This window comes from Chiloscyllium plagiosum, chromosome 6 (assembly GCF_004010195.1).
Source record: "Chiloscyllium plagiosum isolate BGI_BamShark_2017 chromosome 6, ASM401019v2, whole genome shotgun sequence".
Taxonomy (NCBI): Eukaryota; Metazoa; Chordata; class Chondrichthyes; order Orectolobiformes; family Hemiscylliidae; genus Chiloscyllium; species Chiloscyllium plagiosum.
The window spans coordinates 117,772,058-117,788,170 of NC_057715.1; the positions used below are offsets into that span (position 1 = coordinate 117,772,058).

Sequence of the window (16,113 nt, forward strand, 5' to 3'; positions counted from 1 at the left end):
GCATAAGAGGTACAGTTAGTAAGTTTGCAGATGACACCAAAATTGGAGGTGTAGTGGACAGCGAAGAGGGTTACCTCAGATTACAACAGGATCTGGACCAGATGGGCCAATGGGCTGAGGCGTAGCAGTTGGAGTTTAATTCAGATAAATGCAAGGTACTGCATTTTGTAAAGACAAATCTTAGCAGGACGTATACACTGAATGGTAAGGTCCTGGGGAGTGTTGCTGAACAAAGAGACCTTGGAGTGCACGTTCATAGCTCCTTGAAAGTGGAGTCGCAGGTAGATAGGGTAGTGAAGGAGGCATTGATATGCTTTCCTTTATTGGTCAGAGTATTGAGTACAGGAGTTGGGAGGTCATGTTGCAGCTGTACAGGACATTGGTTAGGCCACTGTTGGAATATTGCGTGCAATTCTGGTCTCCTTCCTATCAGAAAGATGTTGTGAAACTTGAAAGAGTTCAGAAAAAATTTACAAGGATGTTGCCAGGGTTGGAAAATCTGAGCTACAGGGAGAGGCTGAACAGTTTGGGGCTGTTTTCCCTGGAGCATCAGAGGCTGAGGGGTGACCTTATAGAGGTTTACAAAATCATGAGGGACATGGATAGGATAAATGACAAAGTCTCTTTCCTGGGGTGGGGGAGTCCAGAACTAGAGGGCATAGGTTTAGGGTGAGAGGGTAAAGATATAAAAGGGACACAAGGGAAAATCTTTTACACAAGGGTGGTACGTGTATGGAATGAGCTGCCAGAGGAAGTGGTGGAGGCTGGTACAATTGCAACATTTAAAAGGCATCTGGATGGGAATATGAATAGGAAGGGTTTGGAGGGATATGGGCCGGGTGCTGGCAAATGGAACTAGATTAGGTTAGGACGTCTGGTCAGCATGGATGAGTTGGACCGAAGGGTCTGTTTCTGTGTTGCACATATCTATGACTCATTTCGGGCAAAAGCCCTTCATTAGGAAACGTTAATTCTCCTGCTCCTCGGATGCTGCCTGACCTGCTGTGCTTTTCCAGCACCACACTCTTGACTCTAATCTCCAGCATCTGTAGTCCTCGCTTTCGCCTAATCGGTGATAGTTGCCATGGTCCCCTTTGCTTTTGTTGATGGAAATTTCTCCAACTGTAATGGTGGGATCCCAATCCATGTCCCCAAAGACTCAGAATTCCTCATCCACTGGCATTGCCGTGATGTCTCCATCACTGATGGTCAGGGTGGGGACAGAACCTACCCCTCTCTCTTGTGCTCTCTCTCTCGTCGCCCACCACCTACCAGTGTACACGTTAATGCTTCTCCTCTCTTTGTACAGTTCCACACTGGGATCCTGTTGTGTGCAGGAAAGCAGTGAGAATCCTGTCTCTCAAGTGGTGTCCCTGTATGAGCTGACCCCTGATGTTGTGCCTCTCTCTGCAGTTTACACAGCCTTTTCGTTCCTGGAGTATTTGGTGGTTTTGTCAAACATGAGCTTTCACATGACTGCATACTGGGACTTTGGAAACAAGGAGCTGCTGATTGGAAGCCTCCCTGAGGAGAAGCGATTCTGAGTGAGGTGCCCGCAGCCCTGTGTCCGCACGGAAGTGGACAATTGGACCCCTGTCTGAGACACAAAGCAGGGGCTGTCTCAGCAGGTCAAAGGTTACCTATTAAATGGGGCGGAGTGAATGTGGGGGAGGGGGCTATGGTTGTCACAGTGCCCCTGCTGTCAGTCCCAGAGGATAAAGGAGTGTTTGAGAGAGAGGAGGGCAAGGCTAACTGCTTGAAAGCAGTCTTTGTACTACTGGTGTGACACTGCTAATGTTTTCTGCACATTTTAAACAGTCATGATGTGACATTGGTTAGGGCTCAGGGTTTTACTTGTTTCTACTTTAGAGGTCGAGAATTTGCTCTTTGTATTTAAAAAAAATGACTGTTTCTATTCCGCTCCCTCCCATCGTCTTCCTTCTCCCTCCCTCTGACTCTACACAAGTCGCCCTCTCTGTCACTCACTGCTCTGTCACCAACTTCACATCCCTGTCCTCTCACTGTCAGACTGTTTGAGCAAATTCTCCTCATTCAGACCAGGTTGGGGTGGGGGGGAATGCATTGGAACGGATGTATGATTTTTAGTTAATTACTTCCTGTGCTATACAAGATGTTGGGCATGTATTTGCCCAGGGTGATAGTGGGTTAAATTAGGTGAGTGGATTGCAGAGGTATAGGACAGTTAAACCATGATCTAATCAGGAAGAGAAACAAATTTCTTTACAAATACAGCATTTGGGTGATTTTTATTTTTAAAACACTTGAAAGAATTTGTTGATGTGTTCTTGAGCTTATGGACACTGAATCTTTTAACTGTACAGATGTCCATCTCCTTAACAAGTCAATGACTGAAGTGGAATTTTATACTGAAAGTGAAATGCAATTAAAATGGATTGTGCTTTGTAGCACCTTGCACGTGTGGACAGTGAGTGTGTGTGTGTGGACGTGTGCATATGCACACAATGAGGTGTGAGTGTGTGCATGTGCACACCGTGAGATATGAGCCATTGTGTATACAGTGAGGTGTGTGCCTACAGTGTGTGCCTACAGTGAGGTGTGAGAGCATGTGTGTGTACAGAGAGGCATGAATGCATGTGTATACAGTGTGTGAGTGTGTGTGTGTACAGTGAGTGTGTACAGTGAGGCGTGAGTGCGTGTGTGTGTACGGTGAGGCGTGAGTGTGTGTACAGTGAGGCATGTGTGGGTGTGTGTACAGAGATGGAAATGTGTTGCTGGAGAAGCGCAGCAGGTCAGGCAGCATCTAGGGAACAGGAGAATCGACGTTTCGGGCATTAGCCCTTCTTCAGGAATGCCCGAAATGCCCGAAACGTCGATTCTCCTGTTCCCTAGATGCTGCCTGACCTGCTGCGCTTCTCCAGCAACACATTTCCATCTCTGATCTCCAGCATCTGCAGACCTCATTTTCTCTTGGGTGTGTGTACAGTGAGGCATGAGTGCGTGTGTGTGTACAGTGAGGAGTGACTGCGTGTGTGTGCAGTGAGGTGTCAGTGCGTGTGTGTCCAGGAGGCGTGAGTGCGTGTGTGTATAGTGAGGTGTGAGTGCGTGTGTGAACAGTGAGGTGTGTGTGTACAGTGCGGCGTGAGTGAACAGTGAGGTGTGAGTGCGTGTGTACACAGTGAGGCATGTGTGAGTGTGTGTGTATACAGTGAGGCATGTGTGAGTGTCTGTGTGTACAGTGAGGCGTGAGGGCGTGTGTGTGTGCAGTGAGTGCGTGTGTGTACAGTGAGGCGTGTATGTACATGGAGGTTTGTGTGTGTGTACAATGAGGCATGAGTGTGTGTATGTACAGTGAGGTGTGAGTGCCTGTGTACAGTGTGGTATGTGTGTACAGTGAGGCGTGGGTGTGTGTGTGCAGTGAGGCAGGAGGGTATGTGTGTACAGTGAGGCATGAGTGCGTGTGTGTGTACAGTGAGGAGTGACTGCGTGTGTGTGCAGTGAGGTGTCAGTGCGTGTGTGTCCAGGAGGCGTGAGTGCGTGTGTGTATAGTGAGGTGTGAGTGCGTGTGTGAACAGTGAGGTGTGTGTGTACAGTGCGGCGTGAGTGAACAGTGAGGTGTGAGTGTGTGTGTGTATACAGTGAGGCATGTGTGAGTGTCTGTGTGTACAGTGAGGCGTGAGGGCGTGTGTGTGTGCAGTGAGTGCGTGTGTGTACAGTGAGGCGTGTATGTACATGGAGGTTTGTGTGTGTGTACAATGAGGCATGAGTGTGTGTATGTACAGTGAGGTGTGAGTGCCTGTGTACAGTGTGGTATGTGTGTACAGTGAGGCGTGGGTGTGTGTGTGCAGTGAGGCAGGAGGGTATGTGTGTACAGTGAGGCATGAGTGCGTGTGTGTACAGTGAGGTGTGTGTGTACAGTGAGGCGTGTGTGCATGTGTGTACAGTGAGGTGTGTGTGTACAGTGAGGTGTGAGTGCGTGTGTGTACAGTGAGGTGTGAATGCATGTGTGTACAGTGAGTGCATATGTGTGCAGGAGGCGTGAGTGCATGTGTGTACAGTGAGTTGTGTGTACAGTGAGGCTTGAATGCGTGTGTGTACAGTGAGGTGTGAGTGCGTGTGTGTACAGTGAGGTGTGAATGCATGTGTGTACAGTGAGTGCATATGTGTGCAGGAGGCGTGAGTGCGTGTGTGTACAGTGAGGTGTGTGTACAGTGAGGCTTGAGTGTGTGTGTGTGTACAGTGAGGTGTGGGTGCGTGTGTGTACAGTGAGGCGTGAGTGCGTGTGTGTACAGTGAGGCGTGAGTGCGTGTGTGTACAGTGAGGTGTGTGTGTACAGTGAGGCGTGTGTGCACGTGTGTACAGTGAGGTGTGTGTGTACAGTGATGTCCCTGTTGTTGAAGAGCTCGATTGCAGTGTTGGCGGTGAGTGGGCCCAGTGTAGATTCAGGGCAGCAGCTTTGGAGGCAGGTTTGGGTTCCTGGCCGGTTCTGCATCAATGAGGCAGTCTGAGCGCCAACTCCTGGCTGCTGGACAGAGGGGAGTTTGGGTTGTCCCCCAGTGTCCACATCCAGCTCACATTCATGGAGGCTGGGTTGGGCCTAGTATGGGACTAGCTGCAGCGAGCACTCACCAGGGTGAGGGCATTGTTGGAGGTGAGATGGTGACTTTTGTTGCAGTAGTGGCATGACGACGGGACTCATGTCTGTCCACCAAGCCCATGGTGGAACACTCAACAGGAAGCTGTAAAGTTGGACACTTTTTCTTTTTTTTTATCCTCCTGCCTTTATATTCTATGTTTTGGGTTTATTTTAAAATGGCACTGGAGAATGGCAACATTATACAATACTTTTCATTGTATTGTGGAACAAAATACACGTGACAATAAACAAGTCAAATCAGATCGCTTAAGATCATTATGCAGCTCCTTCCAAACCCACAACTACTTCCATCGAGAAGGACAAGGGCAGCAGATACATGGGAACACCACCTCCTGCAAGTTCCCCTTCAAGCCTTTCAGCACCTTGACTTAGAAATATATCACCATTCCCTCACTGTCGCTGGGCCTGGGAAGGTGAGTGAACTGATATTTTTGGGCTGTGGCTAAACTCAAGACACTGCACCTGTAGTGTCTCCTATCTGCCCTCCTCTAACCAAAACAACAGACTCTAAGGTAAAACTTTTCATTTTCTTTATCATCATGTGCTGGTAAGTAGTGTGATTGGTAAGTTTTTAAAATTTCATTTCCTTTATCCATTATTGGATATTATAATTGAAATAAGTTAAGTTTAAGATTAAAAATGGCAGGAGATGACAGATCCATGTTATGCTCCTGTTGCTCAATGTGGGAGCTCAGGGACGTGGCTGATGTCCCTGGTTCCTTCATGTGCAGGAAGTGTGTCCAGCTGCAGCTCTTGTTAGACTGCGTTACGGCTCTGGAGCTGCGGATGGACTCACTTCAGAACATGCGTGATGCTGAGGAGTTGTGGATAGCATGTTCAGTGAATTGGCCACACCGCAGATTAGGATTGCTGAGGGAGAAACGGAAAGGGTGACCAAAAGGCAGAGAAAGAGCAGGAAGGCAGTGTAGGTGTCCCCTTCTGGTCATCTCCCTCCAAAGCAGGTATAACTGTTTTGGATAATGTTCGGGGAGATGGCTCACCAGGGGAATGCAGCAGTAGCCAACTTCATGGCACTATGGCTGGCTCTGCTATTCAGAAGGGCAGGGGGAAAAAGAGTGGAAGGGCTATAGTCATAGGGGATTCAATTATCATAGGAGTAGATAGGCGGTACTGTGATTGAAAACAAAACTCCTGAATGGTATGTTGCCTCCCAGGTGCACGGGTCAGGGATGTCTCAGATCTGTTGCAGAACGTTCTGAAGGGGAAGGGTGAACAGCCAGTTGTCATGATGCATGTAGACACGAATGATATAGGGAATAAACGGGATGAGGTCCTCCACGAAGAACCAAGTTAAAAAGCAGGACCACAGAGATAGTAATCTCAGGATTGCTACCAGTGCCATGTGCTGGTCAGATTAGGAATGAGAGAATATTCAGGACGAATGCATGGCTTGAGAGATGGTGCAGGAGGGAGGGGTTCAGATTTTTGGGACATTGGGACCAGTTCTAGGGGAGGTGGGACTATTACAAATTGGACGGTCTACACCTGGGACAGACTGGAACCAATGTCCATGGGGGTGCTTTTGCTAACGGTGTTGGGGAGGGTTTAAACTAATGTGACAGGGGGATGGGAACCAAATGAGGAGGTTAGTGGGCAGGAAGGAGGTAGTAATTAAAGCCTGTAAGGAACTAGGTAATGAAGTCAGCGTGAGTAAGGGGAAGAGTAGGCAGGAAGCAGAGGATGAACGCAGAGGGACTGGTGGTCTGAATTGCATTTGTTTTAATGTGAGTATAGTAGGTAAGGCAGAAGAACGGAGGGCTTGGATTAGCACCTGGGAATATGATGTTATTGCTATTACTGAGACTAGGTTGAGGGAAGGGCATGATTGGCAGCTACATATCCTGGGTTATAGATGCTTCAAACGGGATAGAGAGAGGTAAAAGGGGTGGAGGAGTTGCATTACTGGTCAGAGAGAGTATCACAGCTCTGCTGAAGGAGGGCACTATGGAGGACTCGAGTAGGTCAATATGGTGGGCAGGGCTCAGAAATAGGAAGGCATGGTAACAGTGTTGGACTGTACTACAGGCCTCCCAGCAGTGAACGTGAGATAGAGGCACAAATATGTAGAGCGTTCGTAGAAAGATGTAGGAGCAACAGGGTGGTGGTGATAGGAGATTTTTAATTTTCGGTCTCCACCCATCCCCACTACACCACACTGCCCTGACTCTCCCTTTATCTGCAGCCCCCCCACCCCCTTTCCCACCCAAAATGTCGACTTCTCTGGTGGTCTGAGGTGTATTTGTTTTAATGCAAGAAGGAGAGTAGGTAAGGCAGATGAACTTAAGGCTTGGATTAGCACCTAGGAGCATGATGTTATTGTTATTACTGAGACTTGTTTGAGGGAAAGCCACGATTGGCAACTAAATATCCCAGGATATAGATGCTCCAGGCGGGATAGAGGGTGGAGGAGTTGCATTACTGGTCAGAGAGGATATCACAGCTGTGCTGAAGGAGGGCACTATGGAGGACTCGAGCAGCGAGGCAATATGAGCAGGGCTCAGAAATAGGAAGGCAGTGGTAACAGCGAACGTGAGATAGAGGTACAAATATGTAGAGAATTCAAAGAAAAATGTAGGAGCAACAGGGTGGTGGTGATAGGAGATTTTTAATTTTCCCAACATTGACTGGGATTCACTTAGTATTAGAGGATTGGATGGAGCAGAATTTGTAAGGAGCATCCAGGATGGTTTTCTAGAGCAGTATGTAAATACTTGGGAAGGGGCCATACTGGACCTGGTGTTGGGGAATGAGCCCGGACAGGTGGTTGAAGTTTCAGTAGGGGATTACTTTGGGAATAGTGATCACAATCCCGTAAGCTTTAGAATACTCATGAACAAAGGCGAGAGTGGTCCTAAAGAAAGCGTGCTAAATTGGGGGAAGGCCAACTCTACCAAAATTCAGCAGGAGCTGGGGAATGTAAAATGGGAGCAGCTGTTTGAAGGGAAATCCACATTCGATATGTGGAGGCTTTTAAATAGAGGTTGATTAGAGTTCAGGAGAGGTATGTTCCTGTGAAAATGAGGGATAGAAATGGCAAGGTTAGGGAACCATGGATGACAGTAAAACTGAGAGACTAGCTAAGAGGAAAAAGGATGCCGACATAAGGTGTAGGTGACTGAAGACAGACAAAGCTTTGGAAGAATATTGGGAAAGTCGGACCAATCTGAAACAAGGAATTAAGAGGACTAGAAAGGGTTGTGAAATATCTTTAGCAAACAGGGTTAAGGAAAATGCCAAAGCCTTTAATTTGTATATAAGGAACAAGAGGGTAACTAGAGAAAGGGTTGGCCTACTCAAGGACAAAGTCATGCGTGGATTCAGAGAAAATGGGTGAGATTCTTAATGAGTATTTTGCATCACGAGGAGAGGGATATGACAGATTTTGAGGTTAGGGAAAGATCTTTGATTACTCTCGGTCAAGTCGCATAAGGAGGGAGGAAGTGTTGGGTATTCTAAAAGGCGTAAGGGTGGACATATCCCCAGGTCCAGATGGGAACTAACCCAGGATATTGGGGGAAGCGAGAGAAGAAATAGCTGGGGCCTTAACAGATATCTTTGCAACATTGGGTGAGGTCCCAGAGGACTGGAGAATTGCTAATGTTGTCCCCTTGTTTAAGAAGGGTAGCAGGGATAATCCAGGTAATTACAGACTGGTGATTGTTGTGGTTCTGTTCACCGAGCTGGGAATTTGTGTTGCAGATGTTTCGTCCCCTGTCTAGGTGACATCCTCAGTGCTTGGGAGCCACCTTCTGAAGGGCTTCTGTGATCTTTCCTCCGGCATTTGTAGTGGTTTGTCTCTGCTGCTTCCGGTTGTCAGTTCCAGCTGTCCGCTGCAGTGGTCAGTATATTGGGTGAATCTGTGATTGAGGCTCCCAAGCACTGAGGATGTCACCTAGACAGGGGACGAAACGTCTGCAACACAAATTCCCAGCTCGGCGAACAGAACCGCAACAACGAGCATCCGAGCTACAAATCTTCTCAAACTTTGTACAGACTGGTGAGCCTGACGTCAGTGGTAGGGAAGCTGCTGGAGAAGATACTGAGGGATAGGACCTATTTACATTTGGAAGAAAATGGGCTTATCAGTAATAGGCAGCATGGGTTTGTGCAGGGAAGGTCATGTCTTACCAACTTAATAGAATTCTTTGAGGAAGTGACAAAGTTGATTGATGGGGGAAGGGCTGTAGATGTCATATACATGGACTTCAGTAAGGCGTTCGATAAGGTTCCCCATGCTAGGCTGATGGAGAAGGTGAAGTCGCATGGGGTCCAAGATGTTCTAGCTGGATGGATAGAGAACTGGTTGGGCAACAGGAGACACAGAGTTGCATATGGAAGGGAGTTTGTCAAAATGGAGACCTGTGAGCAGTGGTGTCCCACAGGGATCCGTGCTGGGACCACTGTTGTTTGTGATATACACAAATGATTTGGAGAAAGGTGTAGGTGGTCTGATCAGTAAGTTTGCAGATGACACTAAGATTGGTGGAGTAGCAGATAGTGAAGGGAATACACTGTGAGAATACAGCAGAATATAGATAGATTAGAAAGTTAGGTGGAGAAATGGCAGATGGAGTTCAATCTGGGCAAATGCGAGGCGATGCATTTTGGAAGACCCAATTCCAGAGTGAACTATACAGTAAATGGCAAAGCCCTGGGATGTTCAGAGAGATCTGGGTGTTCAGGTGCATTGTTCCCTGAAGGTGGTAACACTGGTCGATAGAGTGGTCAGGAAGGCATATGGCATGCTTTCCTTCATCAGAGGGGTATTGAGTACAAGAGTTGGCAGGTCATGTCACAGTTCTATAGGACTTTGGTTCGGCTACATTTGGAATACTGCATACAGTTCTGGTCACCACATTACCAAAAGGATGTGGATGCTTTAGAGAGGGTGCAGAGGAGGCTCACCAGGATGTTGCCTGGTATGGAGGATGCTAGCTATGAGGAGAGGTTGAGTAGATTAGGATTATTTTCATTGGAAAGAAGGGGGTTGAGGGGAGACCTGATTGAGGCTTACAAAATCATGAGAGGTGTAGACAGGGTGGATAACAAGAAACATTTTCCCAGAACATAGAACATTACAGTGCAGTACAGGCCCTTCGGCCCTCAATGTTGCGCCGTCCTGTCATACTAATCTGAAGCCCATCCCACCTACACTATTCCACGTACGTCCATATGCCTGTCCAATGACGACTTAAATGTACTTAGAGTTGGCGAATCTACTACCGTTGCAGGTACCCTTACTACTCTCTGAGTAAAGAAATTACCTCTGACAGCTGTCTTATACCTATCTCCCCTCACTTTAAAGTTGTGTCCCCTTGTGTTCGCCGTCCCCATACTTGGAAAAAGGCTCTCCCTGTCCAAAGTGAATCACCTCACACTTGTCCACATTAAACTCCATTTGCCACCTCTCAGCCCAGCTCTGTATCCTATCTATGTCTCTCTGCAACCTACTACATTCTTCGTCACTATCCACAACTCCACCGACCTTAGTGTCGTCCGCAAATTTACTAACCCACCCTTCTAAGCCCTCATCCAGGTCATTTATAAAAATGTCGACCAGCAGTGGACCCAACACCGACCCTTGCGGTACCACTGGTAACTGGACTCCAGGATGAACATGTTCCATCAACCACCACTCTCTATCTTCTTTCAGCAAGCCAATTACTGATCCAAACTGCTATATCTCCCACAATCCCATTCCTCTGCATTTTGTATAATAGCCTACTGTGGGGAACCTTATCGAACGCCTTGCTGAAATCCATATACACCGCATCAACCGGTTTACTCTCATCTACCTGTTTGGTCACTTTGTCAAAAAAAACTCAATAAGATTTGTTAGGCACAACCTACCCTTCACAAAACCGTGCTGTCCCTCATCAGATTATTCTCTTCTAGATGGTTATAAATCCTATCTCTTATAACCTTTTCCAACACTTTACCAACAGCTGAAGTGAGACTCACTGGTCTGTAATTACCAGGGTTGTCTCTACTACCCTTTTTGAACAAGGGAACCATATTTGCTATCCTCCAGTCTTCAGGCACTATTCCTGTAGACAATGATGATTTGAAGATCAATGCCAAAGGCTCGGCAATCTCTTCCCTTGCTTCCCAGAGGATCCTAGGATAGATCCCATCCGGCCCAGGGGACTTGTCTATTTTCACACTCTGCAGTATTTCTAATACCTCTTCCTTGTGAACCTCAATCTTTTCTAGTCTAAATGCAAGTATCTCTGTGTCTTCCTCGCCAACATTTTCATTTTCTATAGTGAACACTGTCAAAAAATATTTAGTGCTTCTCTATCTCCTCTGACTCCACACACAACTTCCCACTATTATCCTTGATTGGCCCTAATCTTGCCATTCGTTTATTCCTGACATACCTATGGAAAGCCTTCGGGTTAACCTTGATCCTATCCGCCAACAACTTCTCATGTCTCCTCCTGGCTCTTCTGAGCTCTCTATTTAGGTCTTTCTTGACTTCCTTGTAATCCTCAAGTCCCAGAGTGAGGGACTCAATTACTAGGGTCACAGGTTCAAGGTGGGAGGGGAAAAGTTTAGGGGAGATATGCATAAAAAGTTCTTTACACAGATGGTGGTGGGCGCTTGGAATACGTTGCCAGCGGAGGTGGAAGGGGCAGGAATGATGGCATCAGTTAAGGTGTATCTAGACAGATACATGAATGGGCAGAACAAAGGGACACAGATGCTTAGAAAATAGGCGGCAGATTTAGATAGAGGATCTAGATCGGCACAGGCTTGGAGGGCTGAAGGGCCTGTTCCTGTGCTGTAATGTTTTTTGTTCTTTGGGTCAAAATCTAGGAATTCCTTCCATTCGGGCACATGGACTACAGCGGTTCAAGAAGGCAGTTCACCCCACCTGCTCAAGGGGCAACTACGGATGAGCAATAAATACAGGGCCCAGCCAATGATGGCTATGTCCCACGAATGAATAAAAATAAAACATGGGCCTGAGACCAGTGTCTGACCCTTGTATTTGTTTTTCTTTAGTGTGAGGACAAGTTTGGCTAAAGTGTACCAGGAAAAATGGTTAAAAAATAGAACAGTAGAGGGGCAGTACAGATATTTACTGAAGAGGTTGGGAATTCACTGCCTGGGAGAGTGGTTGAGATGGGAAGTGTAGATTTAAGTGCAGTCAATGGGATGAAGGGTCTCTTCTGTCCTGTATGGATTTGTGGTTAAGGATAGAGATTAGAACACGACGCAGACAACAGTAAGAATATTAGTCATCATTGACAAGATTGGGTAGATTTTGTAATCTAGCAAAGAATGATGATTACAAAATGTGAGAAATGAGCATATCAGAGATTTCAAAAGCGTACAGAATTGTAGGGTGGGGTGAGTAAAAGACATTGAAATGTTTGATCAGCCATAGTCGTATTAAATGGTGGAGAAGACTCGATGGCTGAATGGCCTACTTTGAAATACAAAAGGAAATCATTGAGCTTCTGCAAGTAATTATCGATGCAGGAAGCAGGGCCCTGGAGGGCGGTGGTTCCAATGCAGGCAAGCTTTTAAAAAAACCCAAAAAGAAATGAGAGAGCAGAGGTGCACGATCGTGAACAGGGTGGATGTAGAATGATAAAGTGACAGGGAAAGGTAGAAAATATGCACAGAAGTGTGTAGCAGAAATTAAGCGTTCAGAGTGTGGTGCTGGAAAAGTACAGCAGGTCAGGCAGCATCCAAAGAGCAGGAGAATCAACATTTCTGGCATAAGCCCTTCATCAGGAATGAGGCTTGTGGGTCGGGGCTGAGAGATAAATGGGAGGGGGTGGGGTTGGGAGGGAGGTAGCAGGGAAAGCGATATGTGGATGGAAGTGAGGGAGAACGTGATAGATTGGAGAGGAGGATGGAGCAGATAGATGAGAAAGACGATGGACAGGTCATGAGGACGGTGCTGAGTTGGGAGACTTGGGACTGGAATAAGTCGGGGAGGGGAAATGAGGAAACTGGTGAAATCCACATTGGTCCTGTGTGGTTGCAGGGTCCCAAGATGGAAGATGTGTTCTTCCTCCAGGCGTTAGGTGGTTAGAGTTTGGTGATGGAGGAAGCCCAGGTCCTGCATGTCCATGGAGTGGGAGGGGGAGTTGAAGTGTGCAGTCACAGGGCAGTGGGGTTGATTGGTGCGGATATCCCAGAGATGCTCTCTGAAACAATCCACAAGTTGGCGTCCTGTCTCCCAAATGTGGTCTCCTCTACATCAGGTGCAACGGACACAGTAGATGACATTAGTGGAGGTACAGGTAAATCTCTGTCGGATATGGAAGGATCCTTTGGGGCCTTGGGCAGAGGTAAGGGGAGAGGTGTGGGCACAGGTTTGACACTTCCTGCAATGGCAGGGGAAGCTGCCGGGAGTGGCCCTGACAGGGGAGTTGCGGAGGGAATGCTCTCTCCAGAACGCTGATAGGGGTGGGGAGGGAAATATATCCCTGGTGGTGGGGTCTGTCTGTACGTGGCAGAAGTGGCGGAGGATCATGTGATATATCCGGAGGTTGGTGGGCTTCACTTCAACTCCACCAAGGACACTTCAACTCCCCTCCTACTCCACCAAGGATCACCTTCCACCCCACCAACCTCCAGATACATCGACCTCCGTCTAAGGCCCCAAAGGATCCTTCCACAGCTGACAGAAATTTACCTGTACCTCCACTAATGTCATCTACTGTATCCGTTGCACCCAGTCTGGTCTCTACATCGGGGAGACAGGACGCCAACTTGCAGATTCTTTCAGAGAACATCTCTGGGACATCCGGACCAACCAACCCCACCGCCCCATGGCAGTCAAGATTAGTGAGTCAGGACCTGCCCCTTACAAAGCCATGCTGACTGCCTTTAATCACACTATGCTTTTCCAAATAGTCATAAGTCCTATCCCTCAGAATTCTTTCCAAAACTTTGCTGACCACAGACGTAAGACTGACTGGTCTGTAATTGCCAGGGATTTCCCTATTGCCCTTCTTGAAAAGAGAGAACATTCGCCTCCTTCCAATCCTCCGGTACAATCCTGTGGAGAGTGAGGAAGCAAAGATCTTCGCCTGCGGCTTAGCAACCTCCTTTCTCGCTTCCCTGAGCAGCCTGGGATAAATCTGGTCTGGCACTGGGGACTTATCATCTTAATGTTTGCCAAAATTTCCAGCACATCAACTTCATCAATCTTGATCTGTTCAAGCCTGTATCCCAGCTCCTCAAAGTTCTCATTCACAACAAGTTCCCTTTCCTTGGTGAAAACCGAAGCAAAAAACGCACTTAGTGCTTCCCCTATCTGCTCAGACTCTACGGACAAGTTCCCTACGCTATCCCTGACCGGCCCTACCTTCTCCCTGATCATTCTCTTATTCCTCACGTATGAGTGAAATGCCTTTGGGTTCTCCCTAATCCTTTTTGCCAGGCCTTTTTCGTGTCCCCTCTTGGCTCTTCTCAGTCCATTTCTGAGCTCCTTTCTAGCAAGCCTGTAACCCTTTAAAGCTGTTCTAGATCCTTGCTACCTCCACCTTACATAAGCTGCCTTCTTCCTTTTGATGAGAAGCTCCTCTGTTCTCGTCATCAAGGTTGCTTAATCTGATCCCTTCTTGCCTGTCTCAGAGGAACAAATTTGTGTATCACTCGCAACAACTGTTACTTACACAGTCTCCACATGTCTGCTGTGCCCTTTCTGTGGAATAATTGCTCCCAGTCTGTACTTCCCAACCCCTGTCTGATAGCGTCATAATTTCCTTTTCCCCAATTAAATATCTTGCCATGGCAACTGCTCCTTTCCCTCTCCAAGGCTGTGGTAAATGTGAGGCAGTTGTGGTCACTGTCACCAAAGTGATCTCCCACCGCAAGATCTGACACCTGTCCTGGCTAATTGCCGAGCACCAAATCCAAAATGGCCTCTCCCCTCGTCGGTCTGTCTACATACTGAGTAAGGAACCCCTCCTGAACACACCTGACAAAAACGTCTCCATCCAAACCATCTGCACTCAGGAGGTTCCAGTCAATATTGGGAAAGTTGAAATCACCCACAACAACAGCCCTGCTACTTCTGCATTTTTCCAAAATCTGCTGACCTGTGAGATCTTCAATCTCTGTATCGCTACTAGGTGGTCTGTAGAAAATCCCCAATGGGGTGGCTGTTCCCTTGCTGTTCCTAACTTTCACCCATACTGACTCAAGGAGAAAGTGAGGTCTGCAGATGCTGGAGATCAAAGTTGAAACTTTATTGCTGGAACAGCACAGCAGGTCAGGCAGCATCCAGGGAAACGTCGAATCTCCTGTTCCCTGGATGCTGCCTGACCTGCTGTGCTGTTCCAGCAATAAAGTTTCAACCCATACTGACTCAGCAGACAGACCTTCCTCAACAACCTTTGTTTCTGTAGCTGTGATGCACTCTTTGATTAGCAATACTGCACCCCCTCCTTTTTTTCCACCCTCCCTGTTATTTTTAAGCGTTCTAAACCCTGGAACGTCAAGCAACCATTCCTGCCCCAGTGAAACCCACGTTTCCGTTATAGCCACAACATCGTAGCCCCAAGTACTGATCCATGCTATAAGTTCATCACTCTTATTTCTGACACTACTTGTGTTAAAGCAGACACACTTTAACATATCTCCTTGTTCCATCACATGAATAACCTTCATGATAGATTGACTACATCCTGACACTGCCCTATCTACAACTAGTCCCTTCACAGATATGTAGCTCTGGTGCCCTCACCCCCCCGCCAAATTAGTTTAAACCCTCCTGAACCACATGAGCAAATCTCCCACCCTGGACATTTGTGCTCCTCCAGTTCAGGTACAACCCGTCCTTCATGTATAGATCCCACCTTCCTCAGAAGGCATCCCAATAGTCTCGGTAACTGAAACCCTCCCTCCTGCACCAGCCTCGCAGCCACGTGTTAAGCTGCATTCGCTGCCTGTTGCTCACCTTACTACCTTGTTGCACTGATAGCAAACCTGAGAACACTACTCAACTTGTCCTGCTCTTCAGCTTCCATCCTAGCTCTCTGTAGTCCCTTTTCGGATCCTCAATCCTTTTCCTGGCTATATCATTGGTGCTGAAAATGTGTTGCTGGAAAAGCGCAGCAGGTCAGGCAGCATCCTGGGAACAGGAGAATCGACGTTTCGGGCATAAGCCCTTCTTCAGGAATGAGGAAAGTTTGTCCAGTAGGCTAAGATAAAAGGCAGGGAGGAGGGACTTGGGGGAGGGGTGTCGGAAATGTGATAGGTGGAAAGAGGTCAAGGTGAGGGTGATAGGTCAGACTGGGGTGGGGGCGGAGAGGTCGGGAAGAAGATTGCAGGTTAGGAAGGCAGTGCTGAATTCAATGGATTAGACTGAGATAAGGTGGGGGGAGGGGAAATGAGGAAACTGGTGAAATCCGATGTTTTGGGATTCCTGAAGAAGGGCTTATGCCCGAAACGTCGATTCTCCTGTTCCCTGGATGCTGCCTGACCTG

At 47.5% G+C, this 16,113-nt stretch overlaps 1 protein-coding gene across 1 annotated transcript in view; it reads left to right on the forward strand.

Annotated features, from left to right (window-relative positions):
* Positions 1 to 2,429, forward strand: part of pgap2 (post-GPI attachment to proteins 2) — a 44,708-nt gene extending 42,279 nt beyond the window's left edge. The window contains exon 6 of the mRNA XM_043692728.1: positions 1,414 to 2,429. Within this exon, the coding sequence (XP_043548663.1) occupies positions 1,414 to 1,544 (131 nt within the window). The 3' untranslated portion in view covers positions 1,545 to 2,429. The remainder of the gene's footprint in view (positions 1 to 1,413) is intronic.
* The last annotated feature ends 13,684 nt before the right edge of the window (positions 2,430 to 16,113 follow it).